This window comes from Saimiri boliviensis, chromosome 4 (genome assembly GCF_048565385.1).
Source record: "Saimiri boliviensis isolate mSaiBol1 chromosome 4, mSaiBol1.pri, whole genome shotgun sequence".
NCBI classification, from domain to species: domain Eukaryota; kingdom Metazoa; phylum Chordata; class Mammalia; order Primates; family Cebidae; genus Saimiri; species Saimiri boliviensis.
In genome coordinates this window covers 85,339,182-85,363,606 of record NC_133452.1, presented here as the reverse complement: position 1 = coordinate 85,363,606, position 24,425 = coordinate 85,339,182, and the positions used below count along the sequence as shown (strand labels likewise).

The 24,425-nt window shown below is 36.8% G+C and overlaps 1 protein-coding gene across 19 annotated transcripts in view; it reads left to right on the top strand.

The window, feature by feature from the left end:
* DOP1A (DOP1 leucine zipper like protein A) overlaps positions 1 to 24,425 on the top strand; it is a 98,709-nt gene that overhangs the window by 67,619 nt on the left and 6,665 nt on the right. For 16 of the 19 annotated variants that reach the window (XM_074397751.1, XM_074397753.1, XM_074397747.1 and 13 more), the window contains 14 exons: positions 1,287 to 1,412; positions 8,270 to 8,404; positions 9,964 to 10,019; positions 11,855 to 11,959; positions 14,702 to 14,768; positions 14,993 to 15,137; positions 15,373 to 15,452; positions 16,627 to 16,736; positions 16,993 to 17,142; positions 17,288 to 17,349; positions 19,028 to 19,180; positions 20,238 to 20,374; positions 21,297 to 21,352; positions 22,544 to 22,708. In XM_074397751.1, the coding sequence (XP_074253852.1) occupies positions 1,287 to 1,412; positions 8,270 to 8,404; positions 9,964 to 10,019; positions 11,855 to 11,959; positions 14,702 to 14,768; positions 14,993 to 15,137; positions 15,373 to 15,452; positions 16,627 to 16,736; positions 16,993 to 17,142; positions 17,288 to 17,349; positions 19,028 to 19,180; positions 20,238 to 20,374; positions 21,297 to 21,352; positions 22,544 to 22,708 (1,547 nt within the window). The other 3 variants (XM_074397763.1, XM_074397764.1, XM_074397765.1) reach the window with 2 other exon arrangements.

Below are 24,425 nucleotides of genomic sequence, written 5' to 3'. Positions count from 1 at the left end.
ATTAATTTTTTAAAGTAAATTTACAGAGTTGTGAACTCTGCAAATTTTTGAATATGTATTTTATCACAAAGATTCTTTGTGGCTATTTCCACTTCCTCTTCCCATTCCTAATCCCAGTCAACCACTAATCTGTTTTCTCCATATATTGATTTGCTCTTTCTTTAAAAGCTCATATAAATGGAATGATAACAATATTTGGTCTTCTGTGTCTAGCTTCTTTCAGATGATTTAAGATTTATTCATACTTTGTTCCTTTTTTTAGGACATTTTAAGTTGACATTTTCATATGCAAAGCCCTCCTGGAAAACAGTTTAGCAATCTGTACAGAGAGCTTTAAAGGTTTCATAGTCTTTGACCTAGTAATGTACTTTAGGAATGAATTCTGAGGTAATCAAAATTATGCAAAGATATATATGCAAAGTGTTTGTTACAGTATTATTTAATGGCAGAAGAGAGATCCTAAACAAGAAATTAGGGAATGTTTAAATTATCCTTTTGGTGCTTCATTAAATAGGCAGTAATAATCATGGTTTTGAAGAATTCTCATTGGATGGAGAAGGGCTCAAAAGGTCAGTGAAACAGGGATGTTACAAAATTGAACAAATAGCATATTTTCAATTATGTAAAAATTAAATCTGCAGAAAAAGGAATAAAGAAAGTTTACATTTTATCAGTAATTATCTCAAGATGATAAGATTAATTATTTTTAAATTTTTTTTCTTCCTTGCACTCTGATCAATTTTCCAAATGCTGTGTGTCATGTCGAGTTGTCAAACTGACATCCTTCAATAGCCTAATTTTACTCCTAAACCAGACCACCTGGATCTAGAATCCATGGGAACACATACGGAATTGGCAGAAGGATAAGGATGGGAACCATTAGAACATTTAATCTAAGTTTTGATGCTTGGATTAAAGTATACTTTTTAGTTTTGTTTTACTTAAATAAAACATAAGATGTTGTATAACTACAGAATGCCTCACCTTTTTTTAAAGTACTGTATATCAAACTTAGTCGAATTTCATATGTTGTGTTTTTCTAGTATCTTTTCACAGTGAATAGACTTGTATTTGGCAGATTTGTAGCTGTCATTTTGTAGGATTTGTTTTTCTTTTAGAATTATAGTCATGGTGTTGCTCTTAATGTTATTAAAGGTTCCTCTTATATTATTTAGGTGGGAAAACCTATAAGAACTATATTATTTAAAAGAAACTAAAAATGCAGTCTAGTTGTGAATGTTTTTATTGTTTTAAATTTCACTTTCATTTGCTTCAAATTGTTTTAGAACTTGAGACAACAGATTCTTGAATTGTTGGGTCCAATTTCAATGAATCATGGTGTTCATTTTATGGCTGCCATTGCATTTGTGTGGAATGAAAGAAGACAGAATAAAACAACCACCAGGACTAAGGTATGTATTTAGATATTTGGCGCTTTTTGTTTTTGCATTTGATGAGTACATGCTAATTTTTACCCCTCCATACATTGCAGTGGGGCTGGGGAAGATTGGAGTGTAAAGCAAAAGTTTTTCAACAGGGTTAGATAAATTATTGCCTTAATGTGTTTAAGTATTGATTAAAATTTGAGATCAAGACCACGCACAGTGGCTCACGTGTGTAGTCCCAGCACTTTGGGAGGCCAAGGTGGGCAGATCATGAGATCGGGAGTTTGAGACCAGCCTGGCCAACATAATGAAACCCCGTCTCTACTAAAAATACAAATTTAGCCGTACATGGTGGCACACACCTGTAGCTACTCAAGAGGCTGAGGTAGGAGAATTGCTTCAACCTGGGAGGCAGAGGTTGTGGTGAGCTGAGATTGTGCCACTGCACTGCAGCCTGGGTAACAGAGCGAGATTCTGTCTCAAAAAATAAATAAATAAATAAATAAAAATAAAATTTGAGGTCAAATATAAAAGATATTATGTGGGAAAAAATTTAGTATGATACTAAAACTAAATAGAAATGGTAATATGGTACAGTATGTTTTTAAAGTGCTAGTCATTTAGGGTACAAAGCAAGGATATAGGGAAAAGTTTTCATCTTGACTATTTTTTTTTATTATGTGATAGTTCAAATAGTTCATGTTTCTGAATATAATTCAGTTTTGTTTTTTTTTACTTTTTTGGTAGAGATGTGTCACTTTGCTGTTGGTCATATATATGTGAATTTTGTTGCTTTGAGTTTCAAAGCTCAAGAGAAATGCTCTATATTGGAAATAAATAATGGCACATTAGAATAGTAAGGCTATTATATAACTTATATTTATTTTAAAAATATGATTTTTCCACCTAAATTATATAGCTTACATTTATTTAAAAAAGTATGATTTTGTTTTGATTTCACAGTACATTTCTAAAGTAACCAAAATAACTATTCACACCCTATTACATTACTTTGCATGTAAAGAGTCAATAGTCGATATCACTCACGTTGAAAATTGAAATCCTGGACCACTTAAAAGCAGTTAAGGACCTGTGATTTAACATGTTGAAGCCAGGCACAATGTGGCTCAGAGCTCCCAGCACTTTGGGAGGCCAAGGCAGGAGGATTGCTTGAGGCCTGTAATTCAGGACCTCGTGAGACCCTGTTTCTCCAAAAACTTTTTTACAAAATTAGCCAAGTGTGGTGGCATGTCCCTGTAGACCTAGCAACTCAGGAGGCTGAGGCAGAAGGATTATCAGGTATATTATAGCTGATAACATGTAATTCACATAGAGCAATGCTTGGTACTTAATCATCACTCACAAATATTAGCTGTAATATTATTCCTCATATTTAAATAGAAATGGGGAGCCAAGGATTACCAGTCACATGAAGAAAGTCTCTAATGTTATAGACAAAGATTGAAACATCTAGATTTTAAAAAGTCAAACAATGCAGATAACAGAAGAAAATGTAAATAACAATAATGTCCTTCAGTGAGTGAGACTATGAAGCAGAAAGGGAGATTATAGGAAAGACCATTCCAAAAATTAAAATTTTTCATGGAGATTAAAAATTCTACAGCAGAAACACAGCAATGTTTGTAGGAAGGTTAGAACAGAAAGTGGATACATACCAAAAGCAGAATGTAAATTTAAAGAAAGGGAAAATAGGAGAAAGAGATAAGAATATTAGAGGACACCCAGTGTCTTCCTGCAAAATTTAAAAACGAGGAGAAAAAGAGAAAGAAACAATACAATAAAATTTTTTAGGAATGAAGGAAATATATTTCCAGATTGTGCCTAGCACTGTGAAAAGTGATGTGTGCAAAGATTAGCATATTATTTCGGAGCACTGGTGATGAAGAGATCCTAAAATCTAAAGAAAGAATACTGGTCACACTCAAAAGAATGAAGATGAGATCTGTTAACAGCAACACTGGGAATATTGATTGGAAGCCAGTTTCAACCCATAGTTCTATCTCCAGCCAAACTGTCATTCAAAACATTTTCAACTATGTGGTGTCTCAACAACAACAACCCAGAAAATTGCCATCAGTTCACTTTTTCTCAGCTACTGGAAGATGTAACTCCACCAGAGGAAGAATAAACCAAGAATGAAGAAGACAGGGGATCCAAGAAACAGGGGTTCCCACACAGAAGAAAGAGCAAGGGGAATCTCTGGGATAATGGTAACATGAGAGATAATCAAGGTGACACTGTAGCAAATGTAGAGAGTAGCAACCCCGGGTAGAATAAAAAGACATCTAACAGAAATGTCTCCAGGAAAAAAGAGAAGAGAGGGAGGAAATGATACATAATTAATTACCTGAAGTATTTGAATATGTAATTAGAAATTTACAGTTGAAGCATTTAGGGACGAATTTTTGATAGGTACAGAGAAAATGAAGCAAACAAAAAAAGCAATGTATTAGCTCTAGGAAAAACTAAAAGTTGTGCCATAAAACCAATGCTAGTACAATACACACTGCAGCCACACATAATCATGTGAACACTGGATATGGATTTAAATAAAATATAACAATGTTGGGAGGACAGGTAGAAAAGTGTAAGAGAGCTACATCTTTTGTCTGCTAAAATAATGAATAGATGATATCTAAAATGGAAAATAAAATCAGGAAATAGGAAAAATGGCAGTGTATGTTATTTAGACAAAATGGAAAAGAACTTAAAGAATTGAGCATGGTTACTTTGGGGCGTAGTAAGGGATATAGGAAAATAGTGTTTTTTCTTACAAAGCTCGTTGTTCTCTTTTAGTTTTTTGAGAGGATGTACATGTATTGATTAGAAAAAAAATTTGAGCCTGGGCAACTTAGGGAGACCCTGTCTCCACAAATAATAAAAAAATTAGTTGGGCATGGTAGCATGCCTGTGGTCTCAGCTACTCAAGCGGCTGAAGCAGGAGAATCACTTAAACCCAAGAGGTTGAGGCTGCAGTAAACTGTAATTGAGCCACTGCACTCCAGCCTTGATGACAGCAAGACCCTGTCTCAAAAATATATATGTATGTATGTATGTGTGTGTGTGTGTGTGTATATATATATATATATATATATATATATATATATATATATATATAAAAGTAAAATTTGCCTAAAGTAGTCAAGGGACTTGAAGAAGTCTTTATATTAAATAGAGGCCAGGACTGGGTGCGGTGGCTGATGCCTGTAATCCTAGCACTTTGGGGGCAGCTATGGCAGGAGGATCACTCTGAGTGCAGGAGTTTAAGACCAACTTGGGCAAAATAGCAAGACCTCATCTCTATTTTAAAAAATCTTTCAAAAGCCTGATGCGGGCCAAGATGGCCAAGAGAAGCCAGTGCTGAAACGCAGCTCCCAGTGAATGAGACGCAGAGGGCTGGAGGACTTCACAGTTCCAAACGAGGTGCCGGGTTCTTTTCTGTGGGACAGATACTTCTCTGAAAATAGGCCCAGGGAAGGAGCTGCAGGGCAAGAGCCTCCCAGGGGGGCAAATTAAGACGGAGTGGGCACGTCCCCACCTGAAACGTGCAGCCAGCTCGGAGGGTCGGGGGACTTAACCCCCTCAGTGTGCCTTTTCAGATCCTATGCTTGCCTTATCCTTCCTGCAACCCGCGGTCCAGAGGGGCCCTGCCAGATGGTGGGGCACCATGGGTAGTCGATGCAAGTCTGAGCAGCAGCTACCATTGGGCTTGGCAAGTTGTTGCAGGGACCTGGGCAGGAGTTTGAAGTAATGCCAGCAGATTGGACCATCCCACAGAGGGAGGCAGAGTTGAAAGCAGGGAAACAGGCCATAAGGCCGGCAGGTTACATAACTCTAACTGAAACCCTCGCTAGAGAGGTTGGCAGCAAATACACCAGCTTGACCCCAACCAGGAATATTGAGCTCTGGGAGAGACACCATTGGGAAGGTGGTGCCAATCTCACCTGCAAACAAGCTGCAGGGAAGGACCACCCACCCAACAATCTGACTGAACCCAAGGGAGCCCAGCAATGTCCTCTACAGGCCAAAAAAGATACAGCACCATCCTCAACAGAAAACCGTCTGCTCAGAGACTCTTCCTGAAATCACCCACTTCAAAGATTAAAGGGAGATAAATCCACGAGGATGGAAAAAAAAACAGCATAAAAAGGATGAAACCACCAAAAAACAGCATAAAAAGGATGAAACCACCAAAAAACAGAACCCCTCTTCTCCTCTCAGGGATCACAACTCCTCACCATCAAGGGAACAAAAAAAGAGAATGAATCTGATGAATTGACAGAAGCAGGCTTCAGAAAGTAGGTAATAACAAACTTCTCTGAGTTAAACGACCACGTTCTAACCCAATGCAAAGAAACTAAGAACCTTGAAAAAAGGTTAGATGAAATGCTAACTAGAATAACCAGCTTAGAGAAGAACATAAATGACTCAATGGAGCTGAAAAACACAGCACGAGAACTACGCGAGGCATACACAGGTTTCAGCAGCCGAATCAAGCAGAAGAAAGGATATCAGAGACAGAAGATCAAATCAATGAAATAAAATGAGAAGGCAAGATTAGAGAAAAAAAGAGTGAAAAGAAATGAACAAAGCCTCCAGGAACCATGGGATTATGTGAAAAACCCTAATCTACACTTGATGGGCGTACCTGAATGTGATGGGGAGAATGAATCCAAGTTGGAAAACACTCTTCAGGATATTATCCAAGAGAACTTTTCCAACCTAACAAGGCAGGCCAACATTTAAATCCATGAAATACAGAGAACACCACAAAGATATTCCTCAAGAGCAACCCCAAGGCACATAGTTGTCAGATTCACCGTGGTAGAAATGAAGGAAAAAATGCTAAGGGCAGCCAGAGAGAAAGGTCGAGTCACCCACAAAGGGAAGACTATCAGACTCACAGCAGAACTCTCAGCAGAAACCCTACAAGCTAGAAGGGAGTGGGGGCCAATATTCAACATGCTTAAAGAAAAAAACTTTGAACCCAGAATTTCATATCTGGCCAAACTAAGCTTTATAAGTGAAGTAGAAATAAAATCCTTTACGGAAAAGCAATTGCTGAGAGATTTCGTTGCTACAAGACCTGCCTTACAGGAGCTACTGAAGGAAGTACTAAACAGGGAAAGGAATAACCAGTACCAGCCACTGCAAAAATGTACCAAATGGTAAAGAATAACGACACAATGAAGGAGCCACATCAATTAATGGGCAAAGCAACCAGCCAGCAACAAAATGGCAGGATCAAATTCAAACATAGCAATATTAACATTGAATATACATGGATGGCCTAAACAGCCCAATCAAAAGACACAGACTGGCAAACTGCATAAAAAGACAAGACCCATCATTGTGCTGTATTCACGAGACCCATCTCACATGCGAAGACTCACACAGACTCAAAATAAAAGGATGGAAGGTTTACCAAGCAAATGGAGAACAACAACAACAAAAAAAGCAGGGGTAGCAATCCTGGTCTCTGATAAAATGAACTTCAAACCAACAAAGATCAGACGAGACAAAGAGGGCATTATATAATGGTAAAAGGATCAATGCAACAAGAAGAGCTAACTATCCTAAATATTTGTGCACCCAGTGCAGGAATACTGAGATACATAAAGCAAGTTCTTAAATACCTACAAAGAGACTTAGACTCTCGCACAGTAACAGTGGGAGACTTTAACACTCCACTGACGATATTTGAAAGATCAACGAGACAGAAAGTCAACAAGGATATCCAGGACTTGAACACAGATTTGGACCAAGCGGACCTAATAGACATTTACAGGACACTCCACCCCAAATCCATAGACTACACATTTTTCTCAGTACCACATTGCACTTACTCCAGAATTGACCACATAATTGGAAGTAAATCACTCCTCAGCAAATTCAGAAGAACGGAAATCATAACCAACAGTCTCTCGGACCATAGCACAATCTAATTAGAACTCAGGATTAAGAAAAACACTCAAAACCGAACAATCACATGGAAACTGAACAACTTGCTCCTGAGTGACCAGTGGATAAACAGTGAAATGAAAGCAGAAATAAAAACATTCTTTGAAACCAATGAGAATCAAGACACAACATACCAGATCCTATGGGACACATTTAAAGCAGTGTCTAGAGGGAAATTTATAGCAATAAATGCCCACATGAGAAGCGAGGAAAGATCTAAAATCGACACCCTATCAAAATGTTTTCACTCATAGGCCGTGACGAACAGCGAGAACACTTGGGCACAGGATAGGGAACAGAACTCACAGAGCTAGGTGGGGGTTGAAGAGGAGGGGAGGGGGCACATTCGGTGGGCTGGGGAGGAGGGGGAGGGATAACACCTGGAGAACTGCCTGATGAAGGCAATGGTCGGGGAGGATGGAGACAGCAAACCACCATGGCATGTATGTACCTATGCAACAATCCTGCAGCATGCAGGACTTGCACATGTACCCCAGAGCCCAAATACAATTAAAAAAAAAAAAAAAGCCTGATGCAGTAGCTCATGCCTGTAATCCCAGCACTTTGGGAGGCCAAGGTGGGTGGATCATGAGGTCAGGAGTTCAAGACCAGCCTGGCCAATATGGTGAAACCCCATCTCTACCAAAAAATACAAAATTTAGCCAGGCATGGTGGCACACAACTGTAGTCCCAGCTACTCAGGAGGCTGAGGAAGAAGAATCACTTAAACCCAGGAGGCAGAGATTGCAGTGAGCTGAGATCATGCCACTGCATTCCAGCCTGGGCGACAGTGAAATAAATAATAAATTTTTAAAAAGTTCACAAAATATTCTCTTAATTCTGTAACTTCCCCTAAAAGACTTATATGCACAAATACATAAATACAATGATGTATTACCTAGGTCATTCCTGCAGCCAGCGAAGAACAGCTTTTATTAGTGGAACTGGTTCGTTCAATCAGTGTCATGAGAGCAGAAACTGTTATCCAGACTGTAAAAGAAGTTTTAAAGCAGCCACCAGCCATAGCCAAGGACAAGGTAAGACAAAACTCTTCTTCACATGTGTTTACAATTCTGTTTCAGAAATAATGCTGGTAAGATTTTTTTTTTTTTTGTACAGTAATGTCCTTTCATTATGGTACAGATTGCAGAGATGACTGCATGTGGGTCTCACACTACTTCAATCAAAACAATTATCAATATTTGTAGTGACTTGCTATTCTGATTCTTCAGTAGCCAGTGAAGAGCCATTAACTGCTCATATCTTCATATGTACATCAAAGGCAGTCAGGAACCATTATGACTGAATTCTCAGGGGAGATTTTTCTGGTCACTTAAAGAACATAAGCCAGAGCTCAAGGTCAGGTTTCCTTAGTTGTTGCCATTTTTCACAGCTTCCTTATTGCTTGCTTTTCTGAATGAATGTCTTAATTCTGTGAACTCCCCCAAATTTTGCTATAACCTTAGTTCTAGTCAATGTTATTTCTTGAACATGTATAATACTGTGCTATGCAAGGGCTACACTATGAATGACATAGTCTCTGCACATATGTTGCTTTGTCTCTATGCAAAAATAAAAGTCTACAAATTAGGAATATTATGGACTTTTCTACTTTTTCTGCTCTTTGTTCAAGTAATACCAAGAGGTCATATTTTCTCAAAGTATATACCAACTCCAGACCTGATACTTTGAGACAAGCCAAAATAGACTTAATCACATCCTTTAAAGAATTATGATGTGTATCTGAAAATGTTGAATTGTGTTTTCCTTTTATCTTGAATCCAAAGGCAGTAAGATGTATGTGAATAGCCAGTGTTCAAGTTTTTAATAAAAACCTGGGCATTTGTCATAGGATTTTTAGTTTGTATTTTGAGTACCTGTTTGTGCCAGACATTGGGCTGCACGTGACAGATATGAAAACAAATTAGAGCCAATCCACCCTCTGCCCCACCAACCTGTGTCCCCTTATTAAGTTCTGAATCTATTAGACACTTGATTTTTCCTTGTGTGGTAAAACAGGAAACCTTCAAGGGAATAGTTGGGACTAAAAAAGAACAAATTGGTAAACGTCAGTGGACATCAATATCATTCTCTGACCTCTTAGTAATTTCCAGGGGCAGGTGTTTTATTATATATTACACTCAACACTGTCTTTAATTTAGTGGCTATATTTGAAGCTGTTAGGAATTGGATCACAAATTTGAACTACACTAATTGAACAGATGTGTAATAAGTAAAGACTTAAATACACATTTCATTAAAAATCTCAACCTAATTCTGACAGCACCAAGCATAAGCTACCTAAGATAGTGTTGATAGTTATAAAGTACATGAATCATTTAAAAGTGAGTGGTATGGAAGGAAAAATGGACAATCTTTCCATTCCTACCATCTATTTTTAACTTTTAAAATATCTCTTGTGTTATGAATTTTTCCTACTGAGTGGAAGAGAGGTGCATCGCTCATTAATGAAAAAATTATGATTTTGTTTCCTGTTTTTTAAATTAAAAATTGGCAGTAAGATACAGAGTAGTTGCAACAGTGAAAAAGCAAAGGCAGTATTCTTCACTATAAAATTGATTTCTTTTGTTTATAGAAACATCTTTCTTTGGAAGTCTGCATGCTTCAGTTTTTCTATGCTTATATTCAAAGGTAAGATTACTGATAATGAGCTCTCCTTACTATGTTGTTAGAAACAGAGAAACATTATTTATGGGTATATTAATATGAGTCGTGAGTATCTTAGTGACCCAGCCATGTATATTCTACAAACCTAAAGACCTAAGAATATTGAAGATTCCTAGATAGTAAAACACTGAATTGTGATGAAAATCATTTAAATATAAATGAAAAGCTGAACCTACTCTCAAAACTATGCATATTGCCACTGAATCCATTATTTTGGTCTAGGTGAACATACAGTAATTCATTTTGCTTTTTAATATTAGGAATGACAATGTGAAAATATCTTCTTGCAGGCCAGGTGCCATGGCTCACGCCTGTAATCCCAGAACTTTGGGAGGCCAAGGTGGGTGGATCACCTGAGGTCAGGAGTTTGAGACCAGCCTGGTGAAACCCCATCTCTACTAATAATACAAAAATTAGCTTGCCACGGTGGCATGCAACTGTAGTCGCAGCTACTCGGGAGGCTGAGACAGGATAGTTGCTTAAACCTGGGAGACAGAGGTTGCAGTGAGCCAAAATTGTGCCATTGCACTTCAGCCTGGGTGACAGAGTGAAACTCTGTCTCAAAAACAAAAATGAAAATTATCTTCTTGCTGTCGTACTCCATTTTGCATTTAACTGACCTATGAACAGAAGTTATGATTTGAGTTTTTGTAACTTCTTACTTAAGAACCTGACTCTTAATCTTCCTTTATAGGATAATTCATTTTAATCACCAAACTCAGTGTCCATTTGTAATCTGTGACTAGCATTATAAGATCATGCTATTTAGCATATTTAAACTGGTTGTGACCTAGAGCAAGGAATGCCTAAAATCTGAACTTATATACAGAGGTGTTAGGTCTAAGGTCAGACTGAAACAAAGATAATCTTCATTCTTTTTGCAGGTTAAAGACTAATGTTCAGTTGACAGCCTTCCATAACATGAGGTAGAGACTTACTTATAAGGTGAAGGAAAAAGAACTAATATAAGGGGGAAGTGGAGAGACCAGCTTAGGGAGTAGGTGACTGCGATGTCAGTAGTTAAACTGAGAATTATTGCAGTTGTATTTTACTTTTGAGGTTCCATGTGATAAATGGGATTTCAATAGCATAATTTCTAGATGAAGAAATTGCAGGCCGGGTGTGGTGGCTCATGCTTGTAAACCCAGCCCTTTGGGGGTCCGAGGTTGGTTGATGACGAGGTCAGGAGATCAAGACCATCCTGGCCAACTCGGTGAAACCCCAGCTCTACAAAAAATACAAAAAGTAGCCTGGCTAACCCACACCTGTAGTCCCAGCTACTCAGGAGGCTGAGGCAGGAGAATTGCTTAAACCGAGGAGGCAGAGGCTGCAGTGAGCCAAGGTCGTGCCACTGCACTCTAGCCTGGGCAACAGAGCGAGACTCCGTCTCAAAAAAAAAGAAAAAGAAAAAGCACTGGGGCTAGACACAGTGGTTCATGCCTGTAATTCCAGCACTTTGGGAAGCCAAGGCAGGTGGATCACTTGATCCCAAGAGTTTGAGACCACCATAGGTAACATAGTGAAACTCCATCTCTATTAAAAGAAAAACGAAATTGCATTGGTATTTTAACTGTGTTGGTTTATTTATTAATGTTTATTTATTAGTGGTATTTTAACTGTGTTGCTTTATTAATTTATAAAGTAAATTATTTATTAATGTATTAATGTTAGTAAAAATGTAAAGCTTTTAGGAATTTTGTTCTGTCATTGTCTATAAATGTAGGGAATGTTCCAGAAACTAGTAGAAAACTGTAATTTGTTGTGGCTTTTGATATATACAAACTATATTTATCTTGCAGGATCCCAGTGCCCAATTTAGTGGATAGCTGGGCATCACTGTTGATACTTCTGAAAGACTCTATACAACTGAGTCTTCCAGCTCCAGGGCAGTTTCTTATACTTGGGTAAGCAATTTCACTTAAAAATATTATTTCAAATAAAAGGATAATGTTCATTGTCCTTATTGTCCAGTATTAATAACAGCTGTTTTAGATGACAGTGTGATCTCTCTACCTTTTGACACTGTTTTTGAGATGCAAAACTAGATATATAAGGCCTGTTTTGTTTTTGTTTTTTTTTAAAGAGTGAGGGGCAGGGTGAGAAGAAGAAATACTCTCATGTTTATACATATACAGAATGTAAATACACTAACATAAAACTGTTTCAACAGCAGTTTTGGTGGTGGTGGAGAGTATGGGATGGAAAGGGGAAGATCACGTAGCGTGTCTGAAGGGGAACTTCATAGAGGAGGGACACTTGAGCTGGATCCCAAACCTAAACAAGCTGGGAAAGTTTTTCTTCTTTGTCTTGGAGTTTCCTGATTTATCTTAATGATTTATATGATTATCTGATAAATGCTAGTCACCCATGACTGCAAGTACTGTGATGTTATGCACAGTCTCTGTTTTTTGCTTGCCATTATTCTTGATTCTTAATAGGTCCCCAGTAAATACTTATTCAGTGAATAGAGGCAGTGGGTGCAGAAAGCCTTTGTGGAAGGAGGAAGGGGAAGAGTATACTGGGGCAAAGTACATTGTTTGGTTTGATAATAGAGCAGGGCACAGGCAGTGGTATAGTGAAAAATAAGGCTGGATGAAGAGGGAAATGGGAGCTAGATGGGGAAGGATCTTGAATTTTAAAGAATTTGGTCTTGAAAGGGAGTCGAAGTGGTTGTAGGTTTTTGAGGAGAGACTTGACTGGCAGGTTTTTGAGGAGAGATCAGAGGGGAAAGAGGCTAGGCTTGGAATTCTATTTCAAGTGGGAAGTGTGAGGATGGTTTCAACTATTGATGGTATTGAAAGAACAGGATAAAGAAGGAAAAGGGGCCAGCAAAGGAGATAGAAAGGGAAATATCAAAAAGTTAGAAGAAAACTAAGCATTTAGTTGTTCCAGAAGCAAAGGGAGATTAAGAGGGCATGGTTGACACCTTCAGAGAGGTTTAGGAAGGTGAGGGACAATGAAAGGCTATGTTTGTTGACAATCTGGACAGGCATCCTAATTATCTAATCACCAGTTATCTGGTCATAAAGGAGAGAGGGTTTGGAGAGGTAGTAAGCACACATGTTAAGAGCAAATGCCTAGTGTGGGAAAGTAAGTGTTGATTCTTCTTTGAGGATATTTGATCATGAAAAGCCGGGTGCAGTGGGTCTTGCCTGTAATCCCAGCACTTTGGGATGCTGAGGCAAGAGGGTTGCTTGAGCCCAGGAGTTCGAGACCAGCCTGGGCAACATAGGGAGACCCTGTCTCTATGAAAAAATTGAAAATTAGCCAGATGTGGTCACACATGCCTGTAGTCCCAGCTACACAGGAGTTGTCATAAGGTTCAAAGAGCAAATGTATGTACAGTTCTTGGAATCATCACCAAATAACCCTGTTGGCTAATTTCATTAAAAAATTAAGTTCATTTGTTATGATCTGTAGCTGCTCCCCTATAAGATTTTACTGTTTCCTCACATGCCTTTTCTTCCTTTTAGAATGAAGGATCCTCTTCCTTTACAACATGTGCATATTCTGAATGTTAAAACAAAAAGTTGAAAGTTGAATATTTTCAGTTATACTAGAAACTTAATTTCTTTTTGAAATTTTCAGTTTACCCTTTGGCCTACCATTCTACTGATCCTATAAAATCACCTAGTTAAAAAATAGAAATTGATACGAAGGTTGCTCTTTAGTTTCATTTTACCTATTAGTTTTGAAGTAACTGCATATAATTTGTCTTTTAAAAAATCATGTCAGTAAATATTGAGTAGACTGTTAGCAAATAATGAAAATGGAAATTTTTTTCTTCATGAACTATTTTTAATGCGTTATGGTAAGAAATCATTTGTTACAATTTAAGATTTTTTAAACTTTTCTGTTTATATATGAAACACATGTAGAAAAATATACAAAGAATTAGTGCACAACTCTACAAATAAAAAGTTTGTAAAAAGTCAACATACCACTATACATTACAAACCCAAACTAAGAAATAAAACACCATGTGTCCCTCTGCACCCCTCCCAGTTACTATTTTATTTCCCCAAATGTAACCACTATTTTAACGCCACAGATGCGTTTTGCCTTGCTTTTGAACTATAAGTATTTATAAATATTTTGTGTCTGGCTTCTTTTGTTCAACATATGTTTGAGATTCATTTGTGCAATTCACTTATCTATAATTTATTTCCATTGTTGTTTGGTATTTTTATGAACCTTCTGCAGTTTGTGCTTTTTTTCTTTGATATGGGATTATGCCAAGTTTCCCAGCCAGAATGCAGGGGTTATTCACAGCATGATCATTGCACACTGCAGCCTTGGCCTCAAGCAATTCTCCTGTCTTAGCCTACCAAGTATCTGGAACTTTAGGCATACACCACCATGCCTGGCCACATTCCACAATTTATCTTTTCTACTCTTGCTGGACATTTGGGTTCCTTCCATTTTGGGGCTCTTACAAATAATACTGCTTTGAGGATTCTTATACAGTGTCTTTTTATGCATATGTTTATGTGTTTCAGTTGAGTCATAGGATATGTATATAAATATTAAATATTTAAAATGGAAATCAAGACCACTAAGGCACTTACTCATTGTGAGAAATTAGGTCAAATTATTTTCTCTTAGACTGATATTTCCCATTTCTGTTTTCTCTTCGGCCCTTTTAGGGTTCTGAATGAGTTTATCATGAAAAACCCTAGTCTGGAAAATAAAAAAGACCAAAGAGACCTTCAGGTAAGGCAGTCTGAGTTAAGAACTGTTGCCAAAACTGTTTCTCAGTGCCCTCAATTTGAAAATGAGAGAGTCAAATAAGATAAGCTGTGAAGTTTTTTCAACTCAAACATTCTATGGGAATCAGCACTGTCTTTTGTAAAATATCTATTATCAGAAATATAAACTGCAGACGTTCATAAGTAGTGTGTGTGTACATATATAGTTGTTCTTCCTTATTTCTTCAGGATGTAACTCACAAAATAGTGGATGCAATTGGTGCAATTGCTGGTTCTTCTCTGGAACAGACAACATGGCTGCGACGAAATCTTGAAGTTAAGCCTTCTCCCAAAATAATGGTGGATGGAACCAATTTGGAATCTGATGTGGAAGGTATTCCTGTCAAATATTTAGGTTTATTATCTGTAAGTAGGCATATATTTACTAAGAAATCATTTTGGCTGGTTCTGTAAGTAGCACAAATTTATCCCTCATGTCCAACAAGTAGCTCTTTTCCCATGGCAACTATATATATATATAAAATACACACACACACACACACACACACACACACAAAACTTGTTTTCTGTGGAAACTAGCCATAACTTTAATTTTCTCTTATTTATAGATATGTTATCACCTGCAATGGAAACTGCAAACATAACTCCTTCTGTATATAGTGTCCATGCATTGACATTACTGTCTGAGGTAAATATTATCAAGCTTTTTCACATGAACTTTGAGGTAGACAGTTTCATTATTAAAAATTAGCAAGGAATTTTTATAGAGGAATTTTTAATTTGAGAAACTATTTTTTACTTCTAGAAATCACTATATAGAATTAACAGAGTTTTTGCCTTGTATGTATTTGGATTATTTAGTTTGCCAAACATAAGTGGTAAATTTAGATATTGCTCCCCTTCTCCATTTTCTGTTCTTTTTTAAGTGTATGGTTTTTTTTTGTTTTTGTTTTTGGAGACAGAGTTTCATTCTTGTTGCCCAGGCTGGAGTGCAATGGCACAATCTCGGCTCACTGCAACTTGAGCCTCCCAGGCTCAAGCGATTCTCCTCCCTCAGCCTCCTGAGTAGCTGGGACTACAGGCATGTGCCACCATGCCCAGCTAATTTTTGTATTTTTAGTAGAGACGGGGTTTCATCATGTTGGGCAGGCTGGTCTCAAACTCCTAACCTCAGGTAATCCTCCTGCCTCTGCTTCCTAAAGTGCTGGGATTATAGGCGTGAGCCACCACACGCAGCCTAAAGTGTACTTTTTAAGAAAGGAAAGTGCTTTTGTATCACTATGGTGAGGAGGGGTGAGGTAATCTAATGATGCCTGTCACTATAATGTATTTTACAATTTACCTAACATTTTTATGTACATTGTCTGACAGGCTGTTTTTATACCCTATTATTCACATGCCGTTTTGTTTCTTCTTTGTAGATGTGGCTAGTGGCCTTTATAAAGATCAGAACAATAGGGCTAAGGTGAAATAGCTGTTAATTGACAGTGTTGGGATTTGAACAGCCCCATGCAATTGTTTGTTTTTTTCCTAAGCCATATTTTAGCTGAGTCAGGGAAAAATAGTTTAGTTTCTAGTCCTAAATTCACTTTACTCACTAGGTTCTTGAACTATTTTCTTTGTTTTACTTTCCTATCTACATTGGAAATGGCAAAATTTAACCATATTTATATCCTATAGTAATAGTATACAAAAAAGCTAGATGGTGGCAAAACCCATTAACATAAAAATGATTCAGGAGTATTTAATTTTAGATTTTTTAATTTCAAGTAGTCAGAGTTTTCTAACAAACTGAAAATCAGTACTTTGGGATGATGTCAGTTTCAGTTCATAGGTTACTCTTCATTTTTATGTTTTTATAGGTTTTGGCTCATCTTTTGGATATGGTTTTCTATAGTGATGAAAAGGAGCGGGTTATTCCTTTACTTGTAAATATTATGCATTATGTTGTGCCCTACCTCAGAAATCACAGGTACTATTATTATTTAAATAGTTTTTTAAAATTAATTCATAACCTGTTAGAAACAAGTTCTGTTCCCTTACTGAATTTTTACAAAATGACATTATTTTTACCTTGAAATTATAATTGTTTAAAATCATGTTATTTTTCTTATGGTACTTTCTATTTCATATCTTCATGTCACTGTCTTAGGTAAATGTGAACATTTATCTATAACTTGATAGGATGATTAAAGTTAGCAGGTTAAGGTTGTTTTTCTTCTTCATAGTGCACATAATGCCCCTAGTTATCGAGCTTGTGTCCAGCTGCTCAGCAGTCTTAGCGGATATCAGTATACACGAAGAGCGTGGAAGAAAGAAGCTTTTGACCTCTTTATGGATCCCAGTTTCTTTCAGATGGATGCCTCTTGTGTTAATCAGTAAGTTTTTCTCTTGTTTGTATGCAGCATGATAATGTACCTCACAGTCTATTGAAATCAGCTACTCTCTTGGACCGTCAGAATACTGTTCTTTAACAGTAACAACATAATCTTAATTACATGTTGCAACCTTTATCTCTTTCAGTTGGAGAGCAATTATGGACAATCTGATGACACATGATAAAACAACATTTAGAGATTTGATGAGTGAGTATTATGGGATGACAATCCAATTTCTTTCCTATGCATGATTCCTTCTTACTATTTACTCTTTTCTGGAGACTACTGAATTAGTTCTTTGTCAAGTTATACTTAGTACCCTATGGGAATATAATCTTAAAATTTACAGAGGAAAATTTAAGTAGTAAATAAGTAAAACTATTTGTCCTTTTGAAGCAACTAGTGGAAGGAAGGGGCCATCTCTAATCTGACTGTAAATTATTTCCTCAGCACACAGCATCATAACTGGCACATAATACTCAATAAATAATTATTCAGTTAATGAGAGACTGACAGATGGTGAAGCAGAGAAAGGCAGGCAATTGAATCCAGCATATCAGACAAGTCACTTTAAATCTCTGGGGCTCTGTTTATTTCATCTTAAGGAAGAAAGAGGGGTGCCAAGAAGGACAGAATCACTTTCCATCCCCTCTTTCTATTCTGTCTTGATTGGGTTTATAGTTTAGGATTCTATTTATAATTTCATCTGAAAAATTTTTAGAAAATGTTTGAAAGTTACTAAGTAAACTTAAATAGCAGTGACATTGTATGATTCTGTAATACATTTTTTAACAAATTCCTTTAGCCAAAGCTACAGTTTTCTCATTTAGAAAAATGGCAGCGTATCTGTTTTATCTTCATAAGGTTGTTTTAAGGTTCAGATTTATCCATTAAACAAATGTTTATTACAAGACAGCAGTGGGCCATGCGTTGTGCTAACCTTAATCAAATTTTTAAAAATTATTTCGTGGAATAAGAAGTTATGAAGAAAATAGGACAGTGTATGATGGATTTGAAATAACAGCTAAACAGCTCATAACAAGGTGAAACTAAAGAAGCCAACCATGAGAAGGCCTAGGGTCAGAATATTCCAGGAATAGGGAACAAAAATTACAGAGGTTTGCTGGGTACAGTGGCTCACGCCTGTAATCATAGCACTTTGATAGGCCAAGGCAGTAGGATTGCTTGAGGCCAGGAGTTTGAGACCAACCTGGGCAAAATATCAAGACCTCCATCTCTACAAAGAAAAATGAATAAATAAAATAAAATTAAAAATTAGTCTCAACTACTCAGGAGGCAGGAGGATTGCTTGAGCCCAGGTGGTTGAGGCTGCAGTGAGCCATGATTGTGCCACTGCACTTCAGCCAGGGTGACAAGAGCAAGGTACCATCTCTAAAAATATATATATAAATTACAAAGGTCTGGGGATGGGAGCAAGCTTAGTGCATTGAAGGAATGGCAAGCAAGACAATGTTGCTAAGCAGAATGAGTCGAGGGTAAGTAATGACATGAGGAAGGAGAGGGAGGTAGGCAAGGCTACACCATAAAGTATTTTTAAAGTAATGAGAAGGATTTAAGCAGATGGCCTCAGTTAATAAAAGGGTTTCCTTGAGGTTTTATGAAATGGTATTATTAGTGGTTTTACCTTCTAAGACCTACAGTACTAAATTTCCTCTCTACATCACAACTTCTACCACTTTGGTCCTCTGGCTTACATATGCTGGATCTGTTTGCCAGCCCATCTGCCCCAGAGAGGGGCATCAAGTTTTGTACCCCAAGCTCCTCTCAGTTTTGGATGTCCTAGAGTATCTCGCTATTTTTAAAAACAACAGAATAATCTTTTTTCAAATAACAGTGTCACAGTCTCTTTCACTTGCTTTTTCAGCTCGTGTAGCAGTGGCTCAAAGCAGTTCACTTAATCTCTTTGCAAACCGTGATGTGGAGCTAGAACAGAGAGCCATGCTTCTTAAAAGATTAGCATTTGCTATTTTTAGCAGTGAAATTGACCAGTACCAGAAATATCTTCCAGATATACAAGGTAACAAATGAAAAATCCTTCATTTTCTCTAACTTTAGGTTTTTTGTTCCTTAGAAAATACTTCTCTAAGTTGGGGTAAAGTATATCAAGTGTAGATCAATGGGGAATTAGAAATTTTTCTACTGAAACAACAAAAATTATCAATTTGCTGGTATCTAAAAGAAATCATCACTGAGTTGTAAGATGTGCCTAAATGTGGTCTCTATTTTATTGTTTAGGTCAAATTTCTTAGGAATTCATGTTTGAGGATGAGGTATAAGGTGATTTTGCGGTTGAGCATGTTAGCATGTTTTCCTTGTGGACAAGAGTTTGTATATTCTGAGAAGACCAAAATATAAGGCAAAGCCAGGAGATTGTGGCTAGAAGTAATATCCGGGGATCTGTGATTTGGGGACTGCATGGGGGATTATGTAACATTTTTGATAACCTTCATCAAATGGGTTTGGTGAACTTCTGTGTGCAGAAGGATATCAGTACACACATCCTCACCCTGTACCACCAAACAGCTCCACAAAGAGGACTTATCCAGAGCAGAATTATTTGCTGCTCAAGTCAGTGTACTCTAAAGTCTCCAGCCTCAGTAGCTGACATGGGAACATGATAGTTGTCATCTCTCTAGGGAGAATTTTCTTTTCTCCCAGAAGACAAATGATTCCTTGTTTCCTAACCTTTTATGCTTAATTTCAGATTTATAGCATGTACACTTTTTGTCCCTATGATTTTTTTAAGTTGACTAGATCATTGCTACTCGAAGTATGGTCCATGGACCAGTAACGAGTCTGTTACCCCATCCATTAAGTACAGAAATTTAGAGTAAACATTTTAAACTTCTGCTATTTGACAGAATCTGCTTAATAAGAAAATGACATTTGTATTTTGTGTATCTTTAATTGGAGTTTTCTTATAATTCATTATTTTATGAAAATACAACAGTTTGGAATTTTTTTAATGTTTATCTTTCACTACAGATAGTTTGAGAGTACTGGATCAGATGATATAGAAAGTTTTATGTGATAAAGATTATTTAGTTATTGAAAATGCTCTGCATGTCTTTCAGAGAGATTGGTTGAGAGTCTCCGTTTGCCTCAGGTGCCAACTCTCCATTCTCAAGTGTTCCTGTTTTTCAGAGTGTTACTTTTAAGAATGTCTCCCCAGCATCTTACCTCACTCTGGCCTACCATGATTACAGAACTTGTGAGTTAATTTTAATTCAGTCAGATTATAAATCTAAATGATAAAACATTGATTTGTTTCCATGTGTTTACTAGATAAAAACGAATCTTGGGAGAGAAATGAACTGCAGTTAAATCAGTTACATATACTTTTTATAGTTGAAAATAGTAAAACAAGTCAGATTCCATTTTCATACAGTTGAAATTTACAAATATGCAATGTAGGTGGATGGCCAGCTCCTTATGAATGATTACTTTCTTGGATCTGGTTTATCGTTTAGTCTGTACTACACTACATTTTTAACTCTGTCATGGCCTGCAGTCCTGCAGCTGGAGCCATTTACAATAGTCATAGCAGTACCTCTAGTGATAGAGATGGCTGAGCTGGATTTAACTGCTCTGACATATATTCACTCTTGAAGTGCAGCACCAGTTAAACTTGCTTCAGAGACTTTCACAAAGATTTTGTAAACTACCAGACAGTAAAACCTTCCCAAGTCCCACCTACACCATTCTGTTCCCCTCTTCAAACCATACCCAGTCATCCTCATTCTCATCAGAATGATTTGAGGAGTTAGGAAAGAGGAATGAGTAAAGACAGGAAAAGGAATCTATTTATCTGAAAATCTAGCTTTACACTTTTCCTACAAATATATTTGCTTCAATATTTCTTTTCTTTTTACTTTTTTAATAATTTTAACTGTTCCATCATCACTAAAAACCAAAGCTTGCCTTCATCTCACTGGATTCCACCAAATGATTAGCAGGGCTCTATGTGGCTAAACTTGCAGTTTTACTTTCAGAAACTAAGTATAATTTAAAAGATTCTGAAAGTGTATGCTAAAATCTGCTTTTGTGTTAATGAAAATATAACTTAAAGATAACTTGAAAGGATTAAATATCCAGTTTAAATAAACATTTAACATTTATTTCACCATTTTCAGGTACAGGTATTTTTACTGATGGAGCAGGAACTCACTGCTGATGAAGATATTTCACGGTAATATGTAATTTAAGTATATTTTTGTCCATTATTTAATATCCTGAAATTAAGAATGTTACTCAGCATCTAGGAGAATATAGATAGTATTTTTCTGAATGCTTAGTCTGTTATCTAGTTGATCCCATTTGGATATAATGTAGTTTTACTTATTCCTTAAGCACTTTAGATTGAATTACGCCATCAGCATTCATTGCCTCGGGCCCCTAGACACAAATTTAGTTTAAAGCAGTACAGTATTGTTTCAGCTACATGAGCTAGATTGGTTTGGGTAAGTCAGATCTGGTCTCTGAAACATTGCAACATACAGCAAACCCTGTTACGGTAGGTAACCTGAAACCAGGCTATCCATATGTGCAGATCTTACAGATGGTCCCAATTTAATATACTTTAATTTTATTCTTTTTAGTAGAGGCAGTTTATTAATATATTACTAAATATAATTTTTTATACAAATTTTTACACAAATTTATAAATTGCAAAGTTCAAGACCAAGTTGAATACATTTTATTTTTCAGCAGATTTATAAAAAGGCTCTCCTGTACTAATAACTATGTTTATTATTATAGAGAACAGTCTTATCTTTGCAGAAAGAAACTGAGTAGTAAAGAAGTTTCTTGCTTTTACAGTTTATATTTTTATATTTCTTGAATGTAATACAAGTATACAAGTTATGTACTACCTTTTTTTTTTTTTTTTTTTGGAGACAGGGTCTCACTCTGTCACCCAGGCTGGAATGCGGTGGTGTGATCATGGCTCACTGCAGCCGCAACCTCCCAGGCTCAGGTGATTCCCCCCACCTCAGCCTCCTGAGCAGGTGAGACCACAGGTGTGTGCCACCATGCCTGGCTAATTTTTATTTTATTTTTTATAGAGACAGGGTTTCATCATGTTGCCCTGGCTGGTCTCAAACTCCTGGGCTCAAACTATCTGCCTCCTTGGCATCCCAGAATGCTGGAATTACAGGCCTAAGTCACTGCGCCCAGTTTATGTACTGCTTTTACATTCTTCAAGAAGAAAAGTAAATTTTTGACTTGAAAACGGTGACATTTCCTTATGACCTTGCTTAGCAATTACTGGCACATTTAACTCAGGATGATTATGAAAAATATTAGCTGGCACTTTTAGATCTTTCCAGGAATTCCTGAGTAAATGGGTCCAGCTGCTGACAGCACTGTCTCCTGCTTACAGGACTTCAGGCCCCTCTGTAGCTGGTCTGGAGACAACATATACAGGAGGTAATGGCTTCTCTACTTCATATAACAGCCAGCGGTGGTTAAACCTCTATCTGTCTGCTTGCAAATTTTTGGATTTGGCTCTCGCATTGCCCTCTGAAAACCTTCCTCAGTTTCAGATGTAAGTAAAATCAAGGATATTAAATGTGTATTTTTTAAAGTGCATTTGCTTTGGTCACTGACATCTATGACTAATTAAAAAGTTTTTTGTGTAAGTTGAAATATTCATAATTTTTAATAAAATGTAATTCTTTTGGCACAGCACAGTTATTGAAAGTAAATGGTTGATGTGGATACATTAACAGGCTATTGGGACAAAAGATTGAATACCCTCCAGTTGTAAGACAATAGGGTACATAACACACATGCTTCAAGTCCAGGGAAAGAGACAGACCATTCAACACATGATAGATACTATGGCAGCTCACGTACAAGACACAGTGAGGCCACATAGCAGAGACCCCTACTAGCTCTTAGGGTCAGAGCAGGCCCTGCGGGGAGTCTTAACCTCAGGTGGTAAAGATTGACAATGGGAGGAGGCACACCTGTGAAGACAAGCAGGAGCAGACATGATAAGTGAAGTGTGGAGAGATCAGTATTGCTTGAGCAGAATGTTGAGACAAAACTGGAAAGGAACTAAACCATGTAAGACCTTCTTAGCTGGGTTAGAGAATTTGGACAGCTAAGGAAGGAAGTGATTTTGTTAGGCTTGAATTTTAGAATGCTTATTTTGCCTATGTAGTGTGGAGAATGGACTGGAGATGGGCAAGACTAGAACGAAGGAGGCAGTTTTATCTTAGATGATAATGAATTGAACTGAAAGAAACAGAGGAAAAGTTGATAATATCTCACAATGCCTTGGTTCGTAAGTGGCAAAAATATTTTATGGTTTTTCATATATAAATTTAAAAAATAACAGGCAAGCTGTATAAGATTGTCTTGTCAAAATGTAGCTAAGGTAATATGAGAATTTATCCACAAGATCAAATATGTATTAATATGATTTATTATATTGTGTCTTTTTTTCTGGAATGGAAATAATAGGATGAAGAGAGTACTAGAGCTTTTTCTCTTTTTTATTTGGACATGCTTTATTTTCACAAGCTTACTTTTCATTACACTTAATGGTAAGAACTAGAAATTACTTTTAGAGTTAGTCTATTTCCTTTAATTTTTCTCTTCTACTTGAAAACCGTATTTATCTATGTTTTGATGAATTTCATTGGTTGGTATCTGTTACACAGATGTTACTCCTAAGGAAGTCCAGAAAAGAATATTAAACAGAATTGTAGGAAAATGGCCAATATTAACCAAGATAATACTTAGCTTCACAAAAGTGATAGAAACTACTCTGTAGTGCTTTTTGAGGGACATTACATAGTATGCTCATGATACTGACTTTTTACCTTTCTTGACAAGAACCAAAATGAGTTTATCCTCTTGTCAACATGTTACTACAAAAAGGAAGGAAACATGCCATTCTATTAACTAGTTTATTAAAAACTTTTGTCTTTCTAAAAATAAAAACCTATGAAGTAGAAAATGTGAAGGTTTTAATTATCTTGAAAGAGTAGTATCTTAGCATGATCCATATTTGGAAAGTTCAAAATATTTGATAAGTTTACTATACATAAGTTTAAAAGTAGCCATGTAACTAAACAGTACTGTAAAGTTTGAAAGATAGCAATGAATTGGCAAAAGGTATTTTTAATGTATATGACACAGGTCTAAAATGCTTCATGAAAATAACTTGGTAGAAAAATGGGCCAATGAGCAACACAGTTAATAATTTATAGGATGGTTTCTAAACATAGGAAAAGCTGCTCAATTGCTCTCCT